Source organism: Harpia harpyja, chromosome 6, assembly GCF_026419915.1.
Source record: "Harpia harpyja isolate bHarHar1 chromosome 6, bHarHar1 primary haplotype, whole genome shotgun sequence".
Classification (NCBI taxonomy): domain Eukaryota; kingdom Metazoa; phylum Chordata; class Aves; order Accipitriformes; family Accipitridae; genus Harpia; species Harpia harpyja.
The window spans coordinates 27,450,435-27,474,295 of NC_068945.1; the positions used below are offsets into that span (position 1 = coordinate 27,450,435).

The window sequence follows — 23,861 nt, forward strand, 5'->3', positions numbered from 1 at the left end:
ACAAGGACAACCTCCACCTGTACCTCCACGAGAAGCTGTCCGCTCTTCTCGAAGCCTCCGAAAGGGCAGAACCCTCCAAGAGCGAGGTCTGAATAGGATGTGGCCAAGGAATAGGGCGGGTGAAAGACCAGAAAGCCGAAGAGACAGCAGCCCCAGAGGATACCGGTGAAGCGGAGGGACTTTTCACAGACTAAGAGAGCTCGATGACCCAGCGAGGCAGGGACACGTGATGGGAAAATACTCCGGGGCGGCTGGCAGGTGGCTGGCACAGCCTGCCAGGAGGAAAGCGAGCATCTCCGCTCCTGTCGGAGAGGCCGAGGGTCCCAGGCTGAGGGTCGAGGGGTTGGCGATGGAGATCAGAGCCATCGCTGGCGAGTCTGGACCGAAGGCATCGATTCCCCAGAAGACACCAGCCCACCCATCCAAGCCAAGGGCTGCGGAGCGGAGGCGAGCGGCGGGCGCAGGGCTGCAGGGAAGGGACCGGGTGCCATGCGTGCGGCGGTGGGGGGGGGTCTCCACCTGCACCCTCCTTACAGCTCGGTTTTGCTCCCTGCCAGCCCCGGCCCCCGACCCAGCCCCGGGTCCCGCCTCCGGGCATGGGGCGGAGCGCCAGCCCCGGGGGGAGAGGAAGAGGATGGAAGGGTGGAGGATGAAGAAGGAGGAGGGGGGGGGGGGGAGCCCTGGCTCTGACAATGGGTTCGTCTCACCAGGGCTGGGACACCTCCGAAGTGACAAACAGCTGATGTGGGAGGACAAACCTGTTGCTTGAGTGTTTTCCCGGCTCCTCCGTGACAGTCCGGGCGGATCTCTGCAGCCCTGCGCTTTTGCGGGAGGAGGGGAGGGTGGCACGGATGTGGGGCTCTGGTGAAGTTAAGGTGCCCGGTGCTATATCGAACCATGTTTCCCCAGGAATTCCCCCAGCCCCAGGCTTTTCCTGTGGGCACTGCTTTGAATTGCTGCCCCTGCCTTCTAACCCCGTCTTGCCTCCCCAAAATGGGACCGTGTGTCCCCTGCTGCCCCCCCCCATATGCCCCAGACTCTCAAACTAGGGTCTGACCCCCACTTCTGACACCCATCTCCCCAAACCAGGACCCAGACCCTCTCTACTCTTGAAGGTCCCTTTCCCTCTGCCTCCAGCCCTGTGTCCCCCCACCCCCCATCTCGCATCCCCGACGGGGATGCCCAAGGAGACCCTGCTGCCCAGATGGCTGCAGAGCCAGTGACACTCACAGGAACAGGTACACCAGCAGCAGAGAGTGCGAGGGAGGGTCTGCCACCTCCCTTTCAATGTCCACGGCTCAGTGTCACCGCTGAGTTTACATCCCACCCAGGTCCTTGGCCCCTGCAGCAGGGCTGAGCTCAGCCATTTGTCCCTTATGGCTCTTGTGCTGTCCAAGAAGATGCTTCCTTTTCCCCTTCCCCAGGCAAGAAAGAGGGGTGTCATCTCCCTCTATGGAGAACCCCAGAAAGTCCTGCAGGCACAGCAGCAAACTGGCACCTCCAGCTCCTTCCCCCCGCCCCCATCACCCCCCCAGCATTGGGCATGGCCACCTTCACTCCAGCCCTTTGGGTGCCAACGAGGCCAGTCTGGGGCCGTGGCACAGAACATGCTGAGTGTAGCTGAGCGAGTCCTGCACGGAAAAGGCTTTCCAGGGATAGGGGTACCAGAGACCCTCAAAAAGTGCGAGAGCCCCTCCCAAGACAAAGACCACCGCAGATGGGAAATTTTGGGGTCAGCACCACGGATCGCTGCAAGCTGTTACTGGTTTAGCTGGCTATGGGGTGGATGACCATGAAGGCCCCCTTCATGCTACCTCTAGGCCACTTCACAGAGCAGCCGGGGGGTACAGAGAGGCAACCAGCCCAGGAGGGGGGTGATACCCACACCCCCACCCCAGTACAGCGAGTGTGGGGACAGCAGGATGGTAGTGCTCTACATACGCTGCCGAAATCAGAGCGTCTCCTCAGGGAGCTGCAAGCTGTGGGCATCCAATCTCAGCATACCAAAAAAAAAAATAAAGATAAGAAGTAATAAGATGGGGACCTGGGAGAAATGGGAGGGGGCGGACATGGTGCCATGTGGCAAAGGGCCCCCCCCATGCACATGGCAGATCATGGGACCTTAGAAAAGGGGCTCAGGGCAGGGACCAGGGTCTCTCTGTTCCACACTCCCACCGTGTGTCTAGACACAAGGCATTTTCTAGGCACACAGGGAAGACCTCCCTGCAGGGTGTGAGAGGCTGAAGGAGTTAATATCTCAACCATTGTGGTGGGGCAAGTTCTGCTTAACGACTGACTCTGCATAACAAGGAACTCTGCCCAGCAAGGAACCCCAGGAGAAAAGCAGCCCATCAGCGCCCATCAGCAACAGGAGGTGGGGGGGGACGTGCAGGAGGGGGCACAGCTCCCTGCTCCGATGTGCTGAGCAGGGCAACTCACCGTGCATGGCCAAAGATCTCATCTGTAGGGAAGGGGAAGTTACTCCCCAAACAACCCCCCAGGCCCACAGCCCAAAGGCTACCTAATTAGCCTAATGAGCTTGAGTGCCCGCCCACAGGAGGGGCAAGGATGATAAAAGGACACAAACTGAAGCCCCATGTGCCTAAGTCCACCGGGACTGACTGGATGGACTAACGCTGGACCCAAGACCAGGGAAATCTTTCTCTTCCCTTTTCTGTAATCCCTATATCTCATCCCTTTAGACATAAACCGTTGACCAAGTCTGGGACTAGGAGCGGACCCAGCCACCCCTCAGCTCCTCTCTGAGAAGGAGGCTAGAAAGCAACAGGGTCTGCTCTGAACCTCCTGACCCAGCGGGAGGGCTCTCCTTATTGTCTTCCCTGAACTGATTCCCAAATAAGCAAGGCCTGTAGTATATGTTTGGTGATGTACGGTTAGCATATGTGACAGTTTACTGACATGGTTTCATGCCAATTCTTGTTGTGAGCAAATAAAAATTGAGTTTTGTGAGTTAAAGGATCCCTGGTGTCGTTTCAACCTTAATCCTGACCTGGGAATTGGCAAACCTGAGTCATCATCCTGAGAAACTGGGACGTGACACGGGGCTAAAAACCATGTGCCCAGTTTCCCCAGGCCTTGCGCACACACTTTCACTCCAGCCCTGTCTCTGGCTACAATTTTTTACTTTTGTAAGGAAGAAACCACTGAATCCACTTCTCCCTCTTCCCATGTATTTCTCTGAGTCTCCAAGACTCCTAGCCTTCCCCTGAAGCAAGAACATCTCCAGAGCATCTCCCATATCCCTTTGGAGGGTCCCTGCAGGTTTTATTTTTAGATCCCTTTGAATAGCAGTGCTTTCTTACACTGATGTGGGGCAGGGGGGGAGTTGTTCACCTTCAGACCTTACATTGCTGCAGGGATGTGAAGCTGGTATGACTGATTCACTGCCTCTGCGCTAAATACTGGGATTGCTCCCATGGCTAGCCGCTGCTCCCGAACCAGAAATTAACCTCTTGGAGTGCTTCAGCGGCACACCAGCAGCCCCAGGCAGCTGTAAAAGCAGCTTCCATGGCTCCCAGGCATCCTGCAGCACCTCCCAGCCCTGGCCTAGGAGATTATCTGGGAGGGAAAGGGAGACACAGGCAGAGGATCCTTAGTGATGTCCCCAAAAAACATACAACTATGATTTAAAGCTACCTCATACAGGGCACAGTGCTGGGAAGCGGAACAGGTCAGACCCAACCACGTACAAACCAGAACATGCCCGATGCTAGAGGTGAGCACAGCCTGCTTCTTGCGCTGCGAGACACCTCTTTTTTCTGGGGTGCCAGGGATGGGGGGGGGGCCATTCTGTGCCCAATCCTGCCCTGGGATGGGGCTCACCGACCCATCATCGGGGGGGTGCGTGGGACAGAGACCCCCATGCTGCTGCAGCTCTGCTGGGGCAGGGGGGCAGCAAGGAAAGGGCTGGTGACTTCCCAGGGTGACACACACTCTGCCTTGCCCATCCCTTCCCTGGAGGGAGAAATCTTGCTCTGGGTGACTGGTTACAGAGGTTTGCACAAGGCTGTTATAGCTGGTAATTGGTGCCCAGGGCTGCTAATTGTATTCTGCCTGTTACCTAACCCGTGACTCATTCCTCCAGGCAGGCAGCCACCCCCCCAGAGGGAAAAAGAAGGTGGGCTGGGGTGTGCAGGGCAGCAGGTGGGTCATTTATGTTTTGCCTTGGAGCCCTCTGCCCTGCTTCTCACCCGTGTCCAGAACGAGTTGAAGCTGGATTTTGAAAGCCTCAGGGGGAGACAAGATGGATAAAGAGAGGGCCTGGAAGAAGCCCATGAGCAGGCAAGGAAGTGCTGCCTGCTGCTTGGAGAGCTGGGCAGTGCCAACCTGCCTCCCAGCAGCCTTCTTTTGCCTTCCTTTCCCTCTGGCTGACAACACTGATGGCCCAGGGAGGTGCTGGGGGACATCCGTTTATTTGAGGGGGGCTTGCTCTTACCTACCCTCAGTTTAGGCCATAGGGCTGGGGGGGGAGTTGCCAGTGCCAACTGGCAGGAGGAGTTGCGAAGCCCTGAATCAGAGTGCTTCGCGCAAAGTGTTTTCCCTGGGTACTCAAGCGCTACTTTTTTCCCTGCGAAGATGCAAACTCTAATCTCCAAATCCATGCCAGGGTGGCTGGGAGCTTGCCTTGGGACTTGTCTTCTCATCAGCTCAACAAGAGTCCCAGTTTGTTTGCCTGCAGGGCAAGCACCCTCCCCGGGGGGGCTGGCTGTGCCGGGATGCTCGGGCTGCATCCCCTGGAGTGGATGTCATTTGGGAGCCTAGTGTTACACCAGTTCCCCCTTCCCTGGGAGGAGAGCTGCATTGCTCCAGGGCAGAGCTGGGACTTTGCTCTACATTTTCCTGACAGCAGGTTAAAATCTTTTCTTTCCTCCCCCTTCACTCTCGTCCTCATAAAAGACACAGGCAACTGGTTTAGAGCCTGAAATAACACCTCACAGGGGACCTGTGAAGATCAGCAAGTTAATCTTTGCTCAGAGCTTCAAAAGTGCATGGCACTAGCAGCGCCCTAATCACAGGGGCAAGGAGGACACAGAGAGGACTTGACTCTGGTGCTTGTTGCCCATCTTCTCCCATTGACCCCAGGATCAGTGGGCTCAGCCCTCTGCCTCGCCTCATGCCCCATGGAGCCTCCCAGAGCCACAGACTCCCATTTTCCTCTTGCATGCCCCGGGAAAGACCATCTACCACCACAATCACCGCCTCTCCATGGCGTGGGTGTCCCGGCACCCCTTTCCTATAGCAGGGCCGATAACGGCGATTGATTAGGAGTCAGGACGGTGCTAGGGTGGGTGAGCACGGCTGCTGCTACCCAAACCCTCCGTCTTCCCTCTGCCAGAGTCTGAACACACACTCGGCCCCATGTCAGGGTGTGAACAGCCCCCAGTGGAGGGGCACAGCCCCCAGCCTCCTGGCAGCGTGGCTGGGCTCAGTCTTGCTGTTGTCCCCAAGGAGGATGAGGTAGCTGGCTCGTCACTTCACGATAACCAGGGCATAGAGGGATGTGAAGCTCTAGGGACCTCAGCCAGACACATCAAGTGAGCTTTTCCCTGGCTTTTCTAAAGCAACCTGGCCAACATCAGCACTGGGGAGAGGCAAGGGACTGAAAAACTGGAGGCAAGTAAAAACAGGAGGGGGCTTGGTCTGTGGCACGCTCAGCCTGTCCTCTCCCCACACCTCTTGCTGCCCTACAACAGCAAAAGCAGGGCTCCCTCCTTCCCCTGGAGGGTTGGGCAGTTGGGTCTCAGCTAAAGGAGGAGAAAAATACCCCCGTCATGCATTACCTAAACCTTCCCAGTAGCACACAAGCCCACAGCCTGCCACCCATTCCCTTTATGAATGGTATTTAATTCTCCTTTATATGCAGTTTGCCAATAAAAGGCTCCATTAATAATTTACAAGCAATAAAGAGTACAGCTCCTGTAAAACGAGGGTTTGTTGCAAGCTTAGTGTCACTCCAGCCGTGGCGGGGCGTTGGCATGCGAGCCGTGCTCCCTGTGCCGTGGAGCCGGAGACGAGGTAGACGGGAGAAGACGGGACCCGGAGCACACAGTGCCACAGGGCAGGGGAGATGGAGGTGATGGGAGAAGGGCTTCAAATGTGCGTGAGGTACGGTCCCGCGCAGCCTGATCCCACACTGTTCCCCTACGTTCCCCATCGGGCAACCTGACCACATACCAGAGACAAGGGCAGCCCAGGGTGATGGGGAACAGCCCATGAGGGTGTTTTCCACCGTGTCGGTGGAAGACATCTCTCCAGTAAAATACAGAAAGCTCAGATGGGGGAGGCAGCACGTGTTACCCCCCCCAAGCTCTTGGTGGCCTCAAGGGGACCAGAAAGGCTACCCCTGGGGGCCTTTGCTGCCACCATCCCCTCGGGGAGGAAGTACAAGCTACCTGGAGGAGTTTGGGGAGGCAGGGACCTCCGCGAACATCTCTTGGGGATGGTAGCTGACAGTGCCCGCTCTGCTACCCCCAGCTCAGTCGTCGCCCTCCTCGATCCAGAGCGGGCGGGTTTGCTCCTGGAAGATGCATCCCCGAACCACCTTGGGCAGCTCCTCGGCGTGGCTCCAGGTGTGGGGTTCCACGCGGGCCCAGGAGCACGGCAGAGCGCGGAGAGCCTGCTCCGCACCGCGGCACACCTTCAGCACCTCCGAGTCCCGCTGGCCCACTTTACCCAGCAAGCTCCTGGGGAAAACACGAGGATGAGTGTTACCCTTGGCATAGAGAGATGGGGTGGCAAAAACAGCCAGGAACTCCCTCACACGTACAAAAAGCCGATTTTCCTGCCCTTTTTCCCCTCACAGCGGCCAACTCCAACACGCACACAGTAAGCGGTCCCACACCAATCCTTGTCTCTCCCTCTGAACAGAGACAAGGGCTTCTCTCTCCTCCCATGATACCCTTCATCCATGCCACTCCGTCTTTTCTTACCTGAGTCCTCTAACGTTCTTCTCAGTGACCTCGACATGGATAACGATGGGGTATATTTCACTTTTAATTAGATCCCTCACACTCTGAACTCCCAGCTCTAGCAGGCAGTGTTTATTCTGGAAGGGAAATTGAATAGATTTACTGATTTAAATAGAGAAAAAATAACCCCAGTCCCTGACAGTTACATTAAATCAAATCCCATACTGTGAAATATCATTGCTTTTCCAATAGTAATTCCATTAAATGTGGAATTTACGGACAGTGCGAAGAAGGAAGGGGAGAATTAAAAAGCAGGGTCACCCACTCCATCACCGCCAACCCAAGAGCCCACTGGACCCCTCGCGCAGCCACAGCCCATCTTCACATCATCTTTGTCATCACTGTCACCCACAGGCCCACGTTTCTCCATCTGCCCTGAGCAGAGCTGTTGCCGCTTTGGCGAAGATGAGGAATGTGAGAGCAGGGAGGTCACATCTGCACATGGCATTTCCCACCGCCTCCCCCACGTATCCCCAGTTGCCATTTCTTTCACCTGAGCTCAACAGAGACTCAGGGGAAAGTCCGTATCTGCTGCTCCACAACCCCACAGCACCTGGACCTAAAACACCCTCCGAATTACACAGCCCCCAAGCAAGCAGCTCTTTCTCTATCCCCACACCACCCTCCCTCTTCCCCCACTCAGGTTTCCCTTCCTCTCCTCCAGTCTGAACGGGGTGCCCCATCCTGACCCTCTCTCCCCACACCAAACAGCTCAGCACCTTCTCCATCGCCTCTCGGATCATGCGGATTCGCCCGCTCTCCCTCTGGTCTTGGGGGGCAATTCTAGACGCAGGGTGCCCCTGAGCATGGGTTGCGCTGGGATCCCTTTCTGCCAGCTTCTCTGCGAGCCAAGAGGAGATATGAAAAGGGAAATGTCAGCCCCTTCTCCCTCTTGCATGTACTTTCTACGTCAGATCCCATACATTTGCTGCCGCGCTGATGCTTATCGAGTTCAGTGTTTATGGATTCCGGAGAGTGAGTCTAATTATACAACATTACACATTGGCATGGATCTCCTGCAGCATTCTGCGTACAGAACAAGCAAGATATCACAGCTGAAGACCCCTTGCAGGGCAAGAGCAGCGCTTGTGTTGCAGTAGCGCAGCAGCCTAAGCCAGCTCACAGCCATTATCCCGCTTCCCCACTGCCACGCTGTCCCACCCCCTCCGTAACAGTGAGGCAGAAAAATAATCACTTTTTTTTGCCAGGTAGTTTTTCTGCAGGGTTTGTGAGCTGCACAGGCTCGTAGATGGCTCTGGCAAGCGGCAGGGCTGGGGAAGCAAGAGGAGTGCGCATCTTGGCGTGGGAGAGTGGGAGGAAGATGGGCGGCAAGTTGAACCTCCTTTTGTCGGTGACAACTTGAGCTACCTCCCCCTGCTCGGAGGTGGAAGGACAGCACCCAGCAGCCGAGCCAACGCCAGGCAGGAGAGCAGCAGAGAGGTGATGCTGAGACAGAGAACTGGGGGCAGAGCTGGCAGGACAGTGAGGTCCGGCACGGTCAAAGCAATGACTGCCAGGTGCCCTTGGTAACTCCCAACAGAAGATGATAAAACGCACGCACACAGAGACCCCCCCGGGCAGCCACAGGCTCCGCAGCCCGCCGTGGCTGAAGCAGGAGCTGGGCTTTACCTGCTGACCGCACTGCTCCAGGCAGCTGCCCATACTGCCGCTGAAACACGAGCAAGGGGCTGCTCGCCCCTAAGACAGAAATAAAGCAATGTATTTAGGAGACGGCATGTTTGGAGCTGGGTCCAGAGCACGTTCCGGCTCTCCGAAGCCCCAGGCTGGCTGGGCATCCTCTGCTACCTCTGCCTGGTGGCACAGGTACTTCCCAGGTAGAGCTAGATCCCGCAAAGCCATCTGTTTCCTTTGGCGGCAGCAGGCTCCTGTGGAAGATCAGTTGGCTTATGCTAACTCTGCACTGGCTGGGGAGTGCTCCAAAGGAAAATACAGGAGCGAAGAAAAGAGAAATGGCTCGGGGGCTCCCGGATCACCTTCCTTCCCTCGCAACAGGCAAAACTGACAGGGGAGAAGGGAGGTTTTGCCCTCGGTGTAAATTCCCAGCTGCAGTAATGGCTTTGAAGCCTGTCCCCATGCAATGTGAGGGGGACCCTGCAGAGGGCTCAGTAGGACAGGATATATGACCAAGTCACTCAGATAAGAAGCCCAGCAGCCAAAATTTGCAGAGCCATCCTTCTTCAGCAAACCAGAGATTTTTCACTACCTCCATCACCACCCTCCAAAAAAAATAGACCGACTCATTTTTCAACCCTGCAGCTGGCAAAGGGAGAACTCTAAACATGGGGAAAGGAGAGAGATGGGAAAGGAGGAGGAAAGGAGGAGGAAAGGAGGAGGAAAGGAGGAGGAAAGGAGGAGGAAAGGAGGAGGAAAGGAGGAGGAAAGGAGGAGGAAAGGAGGAGGAAAGGAGGAGGAAAGGAGGAGGAAAGGAGGAGGAAAGGAGGAGGAAAGGAGGAGGAAAGGAGGAGGAAAGGAGGAGGAAAGGAGGAGGAAAGGAGGAGGAAAGGAGGAGGAAAGGAGGAGGAAAGGAGGAGGAAAGGAGGAGGAAAGGAGGAGGAAAGGAGGAGGAAAGGAGGAGGAAAGGAGGAGGAAAGGAGGAGGAAAGGAGGAGGAAAGGAGGAGGAAAGGAGGAGGAAAGGAGGAGGAAAGGAGGAGGAAAGGAGGAGGAAAGGAGGAGGAAAGGAGGAGGAAAGGAGGAGGAAAGGAGGAGGAAAGGAGGAGGAAAGGAGGAGGAAAGGAGGAGGAAAGGAGGAGGAAAGGAGGAGGAAAGGAGGAGGAAAGGAGGAGGAAAGGAGGAGGAAAGGAGGAGGAAAGGAGGAGGAAAGGAGGAGGAAAGGAGGAGGAAAGGAGGAGGAAAGGAGGAGGAAAGGAGGAGGAAAGGAGGAGGAAAGGAGGAGGAAAGGAGGAGGAAAGGAGGAGGAAAGGAGGAGGAAAGGAGGAGGAAAGGAGGAGGAAAGGAGGAGGAAAGGAGGAGGAAAGGAGGAGGAAAGGAGGAGGAAAGGAGGAGGAAAGGAGGAGGAAAGGAGGAGGAAAGGAGGAGGAAAGGAGGAGGAAAGGAGGAGGAAAGGAGGAGGAAAGGAGGAGGAAAGGAGGAGTTGTCCTCTGCGAAAATTCCCTATGGGAGAAAAGCCCTTTCCCCAGCAGGCTCTGGAGTGGTATGTCAGCCTCACGCTGCTGGCAGAAGGAAGGGGACAGCAGCACTAAGGCTGGATCCTCTCATTCCTGCGGAGGAAGAGCCGGTATGAAGTCAATCTGCAGATCCCACCTCACCAGGGACTTCACCTCCGGGAAGAGCCACCCAGAGCAGCAAGGCAATGGCCACCGCCACCCACTCAAGGGAAGGGAGAGGATCCCCATGCCCCAGGAGAGCAGAAGGGAGGGCTGGCTTCCCTATGGGCCAAAAGGGATGGGACACAGTTAAAAATAGGAGGGAACGTCTTGCAGACACTCAGCCCAAAAAGATGACCTGTCAACAGGAATTGTCTGGGTGACTCAGAGACCCCCACACTTAGCCGCTGAAGAGACACCTCATGTGCTTTCCAAGAGTCCCATCAGACCATATCTCATATTTGCAAGACTAAGAGCACCTCTTCCCTGAACTGGGCCAACCAAGACCTCCACAGAAGTGACCTCTTTGAGCAACACCTTAGCTTCCCACTGCATGGCTAAGAAGTGGCAGGAGGTAAAAGGGGAAAGCAGCCCTCAGAAGTAGATTTGCGTGCTTTACATCACTCAGCCACAGGTCCCTAAAACAGCCCTGGACGTATCAGCCACCCATTGCTGTCTACCTCCTGGGCACATGTGGAAGTCCAGGCGAGACGTGGGCAGGTCCAGCAGGTTCCTGATGAGCCGTGGTGCAATGCAGTTAGGTGACAGCACCACAGGTCGGGGTTTCTTGACCACCACAGGGCGTACCAGGCTGTAAGGCTTCAGGTTCATGTCTGGGTCTGGAAGTCAGGAATGAAGAAGAGAAAGCCAAAGGTGACAATATGAAAGACCAGCCTGTCACCGGCCCACAGACCATCCCATTCTTCCTGTACCATCCCTTCATCCTGACTCATAGAGGCACCTACCAACCATCCTATGTCCCAGGTGAGATCCCACCCTGGTTACAACACTCACTCGCACGCAGATATTCTGGCTGTAGTCTCCCTTGCCCATTTTCTGGTACTCCCTTGAGTTACACACCAGTTTATTCTCCACAAAGAGTTAGAACCACAGAAGCAATGGAAAGCCCCAGAAAACCCAGGGAAAGGAGCAGGGGCTTTAAATATGCACAGGCTTCCCCAAATCCCGCTAGCAGAGTTATAAGGGGGATCTTGGGCAGAGAGACTGAGGCATCCCAGTTGCCAATGTCCCTTCAGTGCCCACAGGGGACAATGAGGTCCCCAAGGGTGATGGGGCAGGCAGAGGGGTAACAGCTCACCTGAGCAGGGGTCCAGCCACAGCTGCTGAGGGGGCTGCTCCGGGCTCCTCTGCGGTTTGGATTTCACCAGGCGCAGTTGGTCCAAGGCCCGTTTCTTTAGCTGAGGAGAAAGTGAGGGCGATAAGGCTGAGAGCATAGACCATTTCACACACGCACAGAGAGCTGGCTGCAGAACACCCGCTGGCAAAGGGGAGGGAGCGCACATACAAAAAGCACGGGACCGGGTCTGCCGCCCATCACGTTCAGTCTGGGAAGTGGGGAACAGGTAGGAAAGCAGCCACAGAGCAGTAACACCGCCTGGGCTATAAGCCCCTGCTCTGCTTGCTAACCCAGCTGCCACCTCTATACGAGTTGGTTTACCAACGGAGCGGGGCAGATTGCGTGCCAAGGTGGTGGGGCGGCCACAGGTGCGCACACACAGCTCTCACTGCTGGCTTCTTCGGCTTACATTATTTCTGTGGCCCCTCTGCTGCCCAGGCGTCTGGCCCTTCTCCTGGATCTTCAAAAGCTGGTGAGCCCTGAAAAGACAGCGAGCTTGCACTCAAGCAATTCTAGAGCCCCCAGGGACCGTAGCCTGCTGTGATCCTCTTCACCAAACCTCACAGACCTGCTGAAGCATAGGCATACCAAAGCCCTCACTCAACCTCCCAGTCTCTCAAGGGCACCCAACCACTACCGCACCGGTCGCCATACAAGACTTGGGCAGCCCACACTATCGAGAGACCAGTCTGCACCCCTCAGGACTCCTAGGGGATGCTCACCGCAGATAAATGGGGCAGATACCCCCTGCCTTCCTCCTCACCCTGGTTACCTGCTGTAGTTGGGCACTGTCCCCTTGTCCAGGTCCCGCATGGTCAAGGGATCGACGCGGGAGCAGTACCACTCCAGCCGCCCTTTGTGCATGGTGTCCGTGACATGAAGGATCTCCCGACACTTGACGCAGAGTGCGTAAGGGTCTGATGGCTCCAGGAGGGACAGGTTGGTGCGTACGTAGAACGAGTCTCCAGAAAACTTCCTCCCTTCTTCCAGGGCTTCCCGCAGAGGCTGGTATCCTGGAGCAGGAGATATAGGTCACCATAGGCAGGGACACAGGAGACAACCGTCACTGATAAGATAGCCAAGTCCCCAGCACAGCTGTGATGCTACGGATTGGGGTCAGGGGTGCAGAGGAGGCAAACAGACAGAAGGTCTGTACCTCCATCCCGTAACTCAGAGGATGCGCAAGCCACACCAGACAGGGAAAGCTACCGGAGCTACGGCCAACCCCTGTGTCAGACATGGTGGCCTAGGACCAAACAGGAGAGGAGAGAGAATAACTGAGATTTACCTCCAGGGCTGGGTGGAGGGTCTGGAAAGGGAGGCAGAGAGCTTAGGCTCAAAGGAGACCCAGTTGCCAGGGTCTTACCTTCCAGGTCCAGCCGAAAGACGAGACTAGAGGGCTCATCCCAATGAAGCAGGCTCAGGTAGGCGACCTCCCGCGTGCAGTTTTCCAGGGAAAGCACCTCTTCCTTCAGCGACGGCACCCTCAGCTAGCAAGGACCCGATGCCGTTAGACCTAAGGGCTGGAAGAGCAGGGTCTCCCCCAGCTCCCTCACCCATCAGGGTTACACAAGAGACGTTACAGAGCGAGGCAGGCCTGGGGAAAGCTCTTCCTGAGGACAAGGCATCCTCGGTCTGCCTCTGGTTCCCTCCTCTGCCCCTGAAATACCTGCTGCCAGCCACCACCCAGTCCAGATGCTGGGCTGCTGTGAAAGCAAATGTGCGTGCATGAACGCACGCGGGAGTGGGGACGGGAGAGCTGGGTTTTTTTCAGTTACAAGTGGGATATTAATTCAAGTAGTGTAGCTGTATTTCAAGTGGTGTCAATTCTTGCCAAAACAAATGCCCTTCCCTCCCTCCAGGAGCTTTCTTCGGAGCAATTATTCTTTATAGCTCAGGAGGGTCACGAAGGCATGAGAAATCTTGCTCCAGAATTGATTGCTTTGCAACAGGCATGTGCGGGATGCAGGATGCAAAGTGCTCTGATATACTACAAGGTGACAGACAACTCCAGGGACATATAGCCATATTGCCGTCTTAATTGTGTGACTGCTTTTTGTCTCTCCCCTCCCACAGCTGAAGGAAGTGTTTCAGAAGGTCTTAGCATTTTTACACGCACAGGTACACTCGAATGCCATGAGACCTGTATGGGTGTTTGTGCTGCATAAAGCTCTAGGCAGGGAGCAGTCCTGGGAAACAAGAGAAATGGAGGTGGCCTTCAAGCTGGGTAGAGGTCAGCTTGCACTAGGGATCACTCCACACTCCCTGCATCATCCCAGGTGCCTTGCAAACCCACAAAGTGAGCCCATTCCCGGACTCACCTCAATGAGCCGGCACCCTTCCCTGAGTCCTGCATCCTCGACCTTTGAGCCTGGCTTGACCCACTGGACGTAAATCCCTGTCCTGTTCCCTCCAAGGATGGAAATGTCTGCTCCAAGCCTCTTCTCCTGGGGTGAGGGCTTGCTGGGGTGACCCATACTAGTGAGCTGTACCACCAGTGACCTGGCAAGGAGAAACACCAAGTCCAGCAACTGAAGTTTGCTGCCTTTTCTAAGAACCGGTCCCCTATGCCTTGTGTCCAGCTACAGGGTGTTTATTGTACTGAGCACTGCAGTACAGAGCTTCTCATGCAAAGCCATCACCAGGGCTCACACACAATTCTTATGAACCCCCACAGCCCCTTCCATCCCACCAGCCCCAACATCGAAGCCAAGCTGGGCTCCCACACTCCTGTCCCTTCCTAGACAGATGTGTATCCAGCCCAGGGCAACATCCCCACCCCTGCCATAACAAATGGGACAGTGCAAAAAATCTTCATTCCTCTCCTCTCCCACTAGCGAGAAAGCCTGCAAGGGGGAAGGCAGAAAGGAATAGCCTCCCAAGCGTGGTCCCCCCAGCACCACGAAATGTCCCCCCAAGCAGCCGGCTCAGAATGCCTAGCTCAGAGAGCAGCAATCACCTCCTGGTGACCTCCTCACAGCTGGGAAGCATGGACAAGCAGATCTCCGACTTCACCCTGGCGTAGGTCCTACTGGAAGAAGAGGAGAAGGCCCCGAGAGAGGTGCTAGCAAAATCACTGCCTAGGAAAGAGAGCAGAGGGAGACGGGGCACATCAGCTCTCCAAGCGCTGCAGGGAGCTCACGTTCTCTGGGTGGAAAGGGTCTGTCACCCCTTCCTGGGCATTTTCTAGCATCTGACTGGGAAACTGAGGCTGCAGAGAGGCTTTGAACGGTCACCTCCCTGGAAAGGGTTTCCCATGTCTCCTGAGAACAAGCAAACCTTTGCTCCCTTCATCAGCATTTCGGTCAGAAGGCAGTAGCAGCCAGGGTCACCTGGATGTGCCTGGACATCAGCCACCAGCACCCACCATAGGACCTGCCAGCACCAGAGCTCCACTCCAGGAGATTTACAACCCATCACCAAAGTAGTAGCGGATGAAGGGAATATCCAATAACACCCCAGGGCAAAGGCATTTCTCTCTTCTGTTACCTACTCCCCCAACTCCACATCAAGTTCTCCATCAGCGCAGCTCTCCACGAATTAAACAGAGCTGATGTGAATAGCTACCTGCTATGCAGAGGAAAAGCCAGCTTTTCCAGCTGCTGTGCCTGGCAAGGCACAGGGGGGGACATGTGGGTCTGTAGCACCCTCCTACGGGTGCAGAGCCCTCACAGTGAGCTGCACAAACCAAAGGCATGAGGGACGGTCAATTGTCCAACCCCTCTCCCCACAGCCACCACTTCTTTTTACAGTTAAGCCCTTTGGGGAAAGCTCCCACCCTGGTACCTGTTGCATCTTCAATGCTGCTAAAGGAGCCACAGGACAAGCTACAAAAGAGACACAAAGGGGAGCTGTGAGGCAGCAGCTTTTCCAAAGCCTGTTTGCATCCCATTCTCAACTTCATCCCCACAGCCTTCCGCCACCCCCGCAGAAGCACCCCCTCCAGCCAGCACACAGCCCCCAGTCAGCCTTCCCACTCTCAGTTCCCACTTCAGGTTCCTTCCTCTGCTGCCAGACTGCTCTCCCTGGCCCCCACAAGCCCCACAGAGGAGACACAGACCCAAGCAGCACCCCAGCAATCACCTTTTGTAGGGCATGCACCTGTCTTCCCGCTGCCGACGAAGGATGGAGCCGATGCAAGGTGGGAAGGGGAAAGTGGAAAGGCGGTTGATATCCTTCTCGCTGTCAGGAGTCACCTCCTTGGGCAGAGTGAAAGAGAAATGCCTGTTAACACCAACACCCAGCACCACCTCTCCCCTCCCTTCAGGCCAGGTTGCAAACAGTTCCTTGAGTACCACATGCCTCTTCAGGGACCATCCACATCCCAGGGGCACCTTGTTTTCCCAAGAGGAGAGCATGGATGGAGACGCATGACACCGCACCCCTATCTTTTTGCAATGTACAAGCTGTGGGAGTAGCAGCAGATGAAGGGAATTTCCAGTCTTGTCCTTATATCTCACTTTTAGCCACCACACACACACAAAGGTGTGAGTAACCTGTGGGACTGCCCATTTTAGGGTGCTCTAGGATGAGAGGTCAAAGAGTCAAAGGAAAGAACCTGACTCCCTTAAAAACAATACGATGCTGCTACAGGATTCCAAAGAGCTAGGATTTCTCCCCCAGCATGTGTAGACTAAACAGCTTTGGAGGGAGGATAACATCTTACATGAGGCTGTTGATTTCTAGGGCATTATATGGGATGAAGAGGGTTTCAATTCCCCCTCTTGCCCACCCAGCTAAGCGCTGCACACTTTGGTGCAGCATTGACTGGTTTGTCAGAGACTGAGAGAACTAAGCTTTGCATCTGGGATCTGCTCCCACCTTACACACCGCTCCATACCCAGTCTCCCACCAAGTCACAGGCCCACAACGAACCCGCTCCAATGCCTCTGTGCCCTTCTCGAGCAGCGTGGGTCCCTGCTGCCCTCGGCTCATGGTCAAGCACTCACCATGCTCTGAATGGCTGAATCTCCTGGGAACGGGATAACAGAAACCCCCAGCGCATCCACAAGCCCAGTCGTAAAGCTGGTAGGGTTGTCTACGAGGCTCCAGGTGCTGCTGAGGTTGGAGCAGAGGGAGTAGGAAGAGCTGCACATCTGGGAGAGAAGGGACTCCATCATCCCATTGTGTCCCCCAGAAAGCAGTCCTGAGCCCTCTGCCTTCTCTGTTCCCTCTTCTTTCTAGCCACCCTCACCTTGCCCAGGCTGCGGCTGCCTTGGCACCGCTGCAGCTGTGCCTCCAGCGTGCTGTTCAGCCCTTCTGCCTGGCTCAGCTTGCTTAGGAGCTCGTCCCGCTCCTCCTCCAGGGCCCGCACACGTTTGCGGTACTGGTCCTTCTCGATCAGGCCCTGGGAGTATTGTAGCTGCACCCCATCACGGCTCTGGATTGCCTGCAAGGAGCCAGGCTGAGAGTGAGAAAAGGCAGAGAACTGCGCTACTAACCCCTACCTCCCACCCTGGCATGGATGGAGAAGATCCGCTGGGGAAGGAGGGGGTATCCAAAGCAGAGACAAAAGCCCTGGTCCTGCTGGGAGGTGGAAAGCCAGTGGGAAGAGCAATTTACCTGGTCCCGCTCTTTTTCGATCTCCTCCAGTTGCAGCAGCACCGTGTTCATACGATGCTTGTAGAGATCACAGTCCTTCTGCAGCGTCCGGTATTTCAGCTGCAGATCTTCCACCTCCTGGAGGTACTGGCAACAGCAAGCGGCGAGCATTAGCCCTCCTGGAAGCAATCGCTGTGGCTTCCCAGCCCCTTCCCTCCCCAGCCCTCCTGGAAGCAATTGCTGTGGCTTCCCAGCCCCCTCCCTCCCCTCTCTTCCAGGCCCTGCTCGGTGTGCAGGGACAGGAGCGGTGATGGATGCTCTACCTTATCCCTCAGCTCTTCGGCCCACTGCAGCTCGTTCTGCAGGGAGTTGAGTTTCTGGCAGAGATCCTGCCGGTCATCTTGGGCTTCCTTCCAGTCGTGCTCCAGGATATCCAGCAGGATCTGCTCCGAGCCTGGCACTGGACCCTCACCTGGCTTCTAGGAGGCGAGAAGGTACCGTCACTGCACCACAAGCACCAAGGGAGCACCAGACCAGGGCAGTGACAAGCAAACTGGCACGACTGCCATCATCACTCCCGCTTTAATCTACTGTGCGCTCCAAGGCACAAAGTCACACTTGTAAGCACATCCAAGAGCCACAGAGCTGGAAACAAGGACCCATCACTACCCAGAAGCAATGGCAGCCACCACGGCCAAGCGATATCCTCAGAGAAAGGGACAGACCAGCCCAGGACAGTGATTTCCCCCATCTTCCCAGTGCCCATGTCACCAGCACTGGGGATGCCCCAGGAAAGGAGGTGACCCGGAGTCTGCCCTGTCCCACCAGGTACCTGCAACATGCCCTGCAGCTCCTGCAGCGATGCCGTGAGCCGCTGGTTCTCAGCCCACAGCTCAGACACGGCGTCGGGGTGGCCCCGCTCCTCCGTCTCTCGCTGGGGCGGCGCAGACGCCTGTTTCCGCAGCAGGCTGCACTCCTCTTCTAGGCTGGTCACTTTGCATTTCAGCTGGTCCACCTGCAACCCAGGGAAGAAAGATAGTCTGACACACACGGCCCTGCACCTCTGCCTTAGCGGGAGAGCAAAGCAGAGAGGACGCTGGGCAGAAAAAGGGTCTGGAGGCGAGGAAAGCGAGGGCTGGGCAACCACGCGAAGGAGAATCCTACCATTGGGCCAAGGTTAGCACAGCTGCACACAAAAGCTTTGCCCTGCAGGGCAAAGGAGGAAGATGCACTTGCGTAAGTGCATTCAGTCTCAGGATCCTCTCTCGGTGCAACAACTTTCTCGCTACCTTGGGGCATCCCCGGTACAGCTGGCCTTGAGCCTGGGTGGACCAGGGACTTCTGGGTTGAGTCTCTCAAAGGCTTCCCAGCTTCTAGAACAGCTGAGAAAGAAATTTGCAGCAGAAAAATCCACTGGGGGCTATCCAGTGTGGGGAGGTCACCTCTAGCCTGGGGAGTGTTTGAGGCTCAAGCTGCCGGAGGCTGCGGGGTACCACAGATGCATCATCACACCCTGGGCTGCTCTCACACTCCTCCACCAACGTGTCACTGGAGATAGGGGAGGCCAGTTACTTTCGGGAGTAAGGGAGGTCCTCACAGACCTGTAACGACTGATGAAGTTGATCAGAGAAGCACAGTTTCCCAGCCAGGTAAGGCTTTGAGAGCAAAACAGGGAAGGGGAAACCTATTAAAGCCACTGAGCACTAAGCAGCACTGCCAAAATTGCCAAGGAGGGAGTCAGGAACTGGATTACTTCTGCAAATCTGCCCAAAAGACCTAGAATGACTTCCAGGGACCAGTAACTTCCAGACCCTGAAGCCAGGAGGCGAAGGCAGGCTGGGACCTTGTGGCCCACCCTGCTTCCAGGGGGATTTCTCCACCCCACAGTCACCTGCAAGCAATCCGCCTCCCTGCTCGGAGGAGACCCAGGGGAGCTGGCATTGGCAGGAATACCGGATAAAAGGTAGGGGAGGATCCCAGGGCTGTCAGAGCAGGACGAGGAATGAAAGGCAACTACGGGGCTGCGTGAGAGGTCCAGGCCCAGACTGGTGGGGGGAATGCCAGAAAGCAGCAGAGCACCAAGGAAACTGATTTATTAATAAGTTCCAGGTAGGGCTGTCCTTGCCTGGGCAAGAAATGGGCACGTGTTTGCTGGAGGTGAGAGCTTGGCAGCTGGAGCGCAGTGTCATGAATTCCTTCGGGTATGCGGGGCATGAGTCTCCCAAACGTCATGAGAGAGACGAGGAGGTGGTGGGGAGCGGCGGGGCGGGGATGGACTCTGGGCTAAAATGCTCCTACGAGCGGCAAGGCAGGCTGGGCAGCTCCGGGCAGCCCACACGCACCCAGCACCCCATGTGAGGGCGGCTGCACAGCCACCGTCCTCGCTAGAAAGAGGAAAATGCAAGCCCTTTCCCGGGGAAGGAGTAAATAGAAACAGGCAGCTTGATAGAACCAGCTGCCTTCTGCATGCCTGTGCTGCCTGGCGCCCATCGGGAGCAGACAGGGCATCTCCTGGTACCAACGGCCAGGTTGAGAGAGCCGAGAGATGCTGGGCAAGGCATCACCCCGGCATCTCCTCTGAGAGGTTGGTTCTGGCTCCTCTAGGTGCCATATCTCCAGCTGCAGCAGGAGCTGGTGATGTCTCTCCAGCCGCCCCAGGGCAGCGGCGAGTCTCCCGTGCCATGCTCATGACTTGGATGCTCTGCCCTGCTCAGGGCATGCTCCCCATCAAGAGCAGACACCCCAACACGTGTCCCACCTGCCATCAGCTCCTTCACGCTCCTGGGCCACCACACGTGGACACCCACTTGCATCCCTCTCGGCCGTCAGACCCCCACCGCCTCCTGCCGCCAACCCCCCGTGCTCCCCGGGGCCGTACCACCAGCTGCAGGTCCCGGCTCCGCAGCACGGCCATGTTCTTCTCCTCGCAGAGCTGCGCGTAGCGCATGGCCATCATGTAGTTCTCATCCTTCAGCCTCAGCAGCTCCACGCTGTTGGTGTCCCACTCCTCTCTCAGCCGCTGGCAACGCTCCTGCACCTTCAGGAGCTCCTGTAGCTGCTGCTCCAGCCGGGCCTGCTCTTGCTCCAATGCCTGGTTTTTCACCTGGAGCTGATGCTCCTTCAGCAGGTGCTCCTTGCGCTGAGCCCTCACCTTCTTCACCTCCATCATCAGGAACTGAGTTAGTCCCTCAGGGCCTTCCTCATCTGTGCGGGAGACAAAGGAGTATCAGGTCCTGGCTGCTGAGACAAGGGTAACCCCCCAAAAAAGCAAGCAACCCAACGCTCTGTTTTCCATCAAGGGGTGCCAAGCTCTCCTGTGGGTCTGCAGCCCTTCTTGTCCCAGGCTGACGGCATGACGGTCCGTCACACACGTACATACGGCCCCTTCCCTTCCAGATCCAGAGCGCAGAGCTGTCAGGGTTCCTCGCACACAGGTGGCGTGAACCAGGGTTTTATACACAGATTTATGCACAGATTTCTGGCCCTTCCCACACGAGCAGCAGCTGAAAGGGGGATGAAGCACCTGCCCCTACCCAGGATCATAGAGCAGCGCTGGGCTGGCTCCCTCCCTGTTAGCCGGGTGTAGTGCTCCGGGTAGTAAAACTCTAAAGATTCCAGGAAGGCTTCGTAGCCTCGCTTCCCACGGCGCCGGAGGATGTCCATCAGATAACCTGAAAAAAGGGATAAAGAGCTAGGATGAATTCCCTACAAACCAGAGAGAAAACAGCGTAGACCAGCTTCGCGATATGAAATAGCATCGCCACCAGTTCTGCTTCCATCCGCAAGAACGGGAATGGCCGGAGGAGGGAATGGGGTGGGAGCACTCCCCCTTTCCCCCAGGGGGAGGCTCACAGAGGATGAGATGGAGATGTGGCTGCAGAGCATCCCAGCGAACAACAAAGCCAGGGCAGCACTGCAGTGAGAGCGACCAGGAAGCCACAACACCACATGCTGGGTAGCATCCACTGCGTGTCAAAACCAGGTTGTCCCCCACAAACCAGGCCCATCTAAGCACAAGTTTGTGCTTTCTCCCACCTGTCTGGTTGCTTTTGCAAGGGAATCGGCATGAATTCAGCACCTCCTCCTCATCCTGCTCGTCTATCACGCGGCACTGGCGCAGGTATGGGGTGAGCTTCGCAGGGTTCAGGGAGCGGGTCAGCTGGTGCCGTGCACTCTCAATCTTCTCCCAGATGCTGTCTTCTTCCTCCTCCTGCTCTGAGAGGCTGCAGGCTTGGAGAGGGGCATTCTCCAGGGCTGGGAGGATAAAAGGAAAGAGAATGTCTGAGGAATGATGGAGGAGCACAGGGTAAAAGGCATGAGTAGGTGTGGGAGAACATGAGTCGAGGTATGGCCCTGCAAATGATTCGGTAGTGTTACAAATGGGACTCAAATATATTAGAAGCCATTTGACATACAAATCGGTCCAGCAGGATCTTGAGTGCCCACCCACGCCTTAGCTATGCAGGAGGCAGAAGACAGTGGTACATAAAGGAGTTAGGAGTATATACAGTAGGAAGTCTAGGGAAAATGTCATCTTCATCCCTGAAGCACACTTAAATCCCCCCGACCATCACGCATCTTCCCTTTTTCCCCATCCCTGAGAACAGGAAACTCTCAGGAGCAAGAGTTTTCACAGCCTGGGACATGCTCTCTCACACTGGGGTTGGAAAGGAGGGTTTCCCTGGGGATCCATTTGCCCTGGGCATGTCCCAGGCATCAGTGACCAAACTGAAGTTCCCAAGGGCACTGTCCCATGGAGCACCTTGGCTACAGGTACTGGAGCCAAAGGGGAATTGCAGAAGCATATCTTCCATGTATCTTCCACACATCCATGTGGAGCCCTGGAAATACATAGCAACAAGGCAATCCCTCTGTCAACCAAATAAAGCAAGAGGGACCCCCTGAAGTCAACGGACTGAAAACTCTTGGAGCAGTGGTGAACCTGCTCCATTAAGTCCTACAAGCTGTGATGAAGCAGGTATGTGCAAGGAGCTCTCTTCCCAGCTGTGTATCAACTCACCCAGTGTTATCTATTTTCACTTGAGAAACAAAATCTGCTTCCCAAGCCAGCACAAATCCTTTCAGCTGGCAAGGCAAAGCACAGCAAAGATCTTCTGAGACCTAGAAGCCATCCCTCCTCCCCAGTGCGCACCATTACCTGCCGCTCTGGTGCTGGCATCGAGTCCAGCTTTCCTACCCCAGCCACGCAAACACCCCCAAGGGCAGTGTAGAGGTTCATGATGCATGAAGGCAGAGGGAAGGAAATCTCCCACTCTTTTTTCTTTGGTTTTTTTTTTTTTTCTTTCTTGTGGTAAGAATGATATCATGCGATTTCAGACAGCCAACTAGCACAGCAAGGAGGATGGCTGAGCGCGCTGTGCAGAAGTTAATCCTCCAAGTAGAAATATGGGAGGCTCAGGGTCTTCTGGATGAAGGATAACAGGAAAAGAGAATTGTTGAATCCACAAAAGATACTCAAGTGTCTCATTTCCAGCACCAAAGGGCTTAGGAGCCTAAATACTGATACAGATCTGGATTGTCCTAGGTTGAATAAAGAAAACAAACTGCGTTTCTTGCAGAAACTGATCTCTCTCATTTGGGACAGGTTCGCTTGCCACAGGGACACAAGTACGCAGAAGGAGGATGCAACAGCAGGTCACAGAATTTGCGCTGGTTTGAGCTCCACTCCTCGGCGCCAGATTTATGCCTTTAAATCAAAGTATTTCTCTGAGCAATCCAAGCCGGCTGTGCAAGCAACGACCAGCTTCTCGGCAGACAGAGAGAGAGTGGAGGGCTCTGGGAGCCGGTACCCCTACTCCTGCCTGGGGTACCCCTCCTCCTGCCCGGGGTACCCCTCCACCCGCCCGCCGCGGCCCCCCCCAGGCCGGGGGGGGAGGGGAGGAGGCAGCCCTTCCCCTTTCGGCCAGCCCGAAGGCGCCCTTCGAGGAATGGCGAGCTGGAGGCCAGCCCTGAGGAATTGGCTGGGAAAGAGGGAGAGGAGGAGAAGAAGAGGAGCAAACACCCCCCCACACCGCCACCACCACCACCACCCCCCAAGCCCAGGCGAAACCCACCCCCCCGCCCTCCCCGGCGCTTAGATAGCAGCCTGCGGAGGAGAAAGGGGCACAGCAGGGCTTCATCACCCCGAAGGGTTCCGCAAGACCCGCTTCCCACCGCGGGTTCCCCCCTTACCGGCCATCCCCACCGCCGGGCGGGCTGCGCCCCGCTCCCCGCTCCGCTCCGCCGCCGCCCGTCTCGCCGCCCCGGCAGGTGTGTCCGAAACGTTCTCCCCACCCCGCTGCACCTTCCCTCCCTCCCTCCCTCCTTCCCTCCTCCAGCCAGCTGGGAGGGAACCGGCAACCCCATAGGCAATGCAAAGCCCAGCCCTGCCCGCCCCCGGGGGTCGCGGTGACACTTACCGGCAACCCCCACCCCCGGAGTTTCTGAGACCCTCCGGCTGCTCCTCACCTGGGCGAGCTGGGGAAAGGTTTTTCTCTGCGTGTGTCCCGTCTTTCTCCTCTTCCCCCCCCCTTCTTCCTCCTTCTTCTCCTCCTCCTTCTTCTGCCCCCCCTTCTTCTTCTCCCCCCCAGCCCCGGGCTGGAGCTGCTCTCCGGAAGGATGTGGCTCGCCAGTGACTTCTCTTCCGAAACGCACCCGGCTTCACCCCCCCACCGCCAGACCGGCGGGGGAAGGGGTTACCCGGCTTGGCCTCCCAGCCAGGACCCTGCTCCCCGGGGACATGGAGGGGGGGGAGAATCTCTGCTGGCAGGGTGCAGCCTCCCCAGCTCTGCCTGCAGAGAAGAGGTGCAGAAGGAGGAGATTTTTTTTTTTTTTTTTTTTAGTTCAAG

At 56.4% G+C, this 23,861-nt stretch overlaps 1 protein-coding gene across 4 annotated transcripts; it reads right to left on the minus strand.

Moving 5' to 3' along the window:
- Positions 1–383: 383 nt before the first annotated feature.
- CARD10 (caspase recruitment domain family member 10) lies at positions 384–23,273 on the minus strand. 4 transcript variants are annotated; one of them, XR_008235806.1, is made up of 22 exons: positions 23,206–23,273; positions 21,049–21,267; positions 20,547–20,684; positions 19,892–20,217; positions 17,846–18,028; positions 17,337–17,492; positions 17,035–17,160; positions 16,667–16,861; positions 16,422–16,568; positions 15,556–15,671; positions 15,259–15,299; positions 14,432–14,552; positions 13,794–13,974; positions 12,839–12,962; positions 12,245–12,485; positions 11,882–11,951; positions 11,434–11,533; positions 10,796–10,954; positions 7,709–7,830; positions 6,951–7,066; positions 6,414–6,704; positions 384–466 (listed from the first exon to the last, which is right to left on the minus strand). XR_008235806.1 is itself a non-coding variant. In XM_052790963.1 (21 exons), exons 1-21 carry the CDS (start codon positions 23,210–23,212, stop codon positions 6,497–6,499), a joined length of 3,096 nt encoding a protein of 1,031 aa, XP_052646923.1. In that variant the 5' UTR covers positions 23,213–23,273; the 3' UTR covers positions 4,779–6,496. The 4 variants fall into 4 exon arrangements, 2 of the variants coding, with proteins under 2 accessions (XP_052646923.1, XP_052646925.1); XR_008235805.1 differs by lacking the exon at positions 384–466 and adding an exon at positions 1,527–1,994; XM_052790963.1 differs by lacking the exon at positions 384–466 and having other exon boundaries at positions 4,779–6,704.
- Between the last annotated feature and the right edge of the window lie 588 nt (positions 23,274–23,861).

What these genes read in the sequence shown, in the direction of transcription:
- CARD10 (XM_052790963.1), bottom strand. An exon ending in GCCGGGACCTGCAGCTGGTG is followed by an intron (nt 18,029 to 19,891) that starts GTACGGCCCCGG and finishes CCTGGGTTGCAG; the next exon opens with GTGGACCAGCTGAAATGCAA. An exon ending in AAGAACGTTAGAGGACTCAG is followed by an intron (nt 6,705 to 6,950) that starts GTAAGAAAAGAC and finishes TGTTTTCCCCAG; the next exon opens with GAGCTTGCTGGGTAAAGTGG.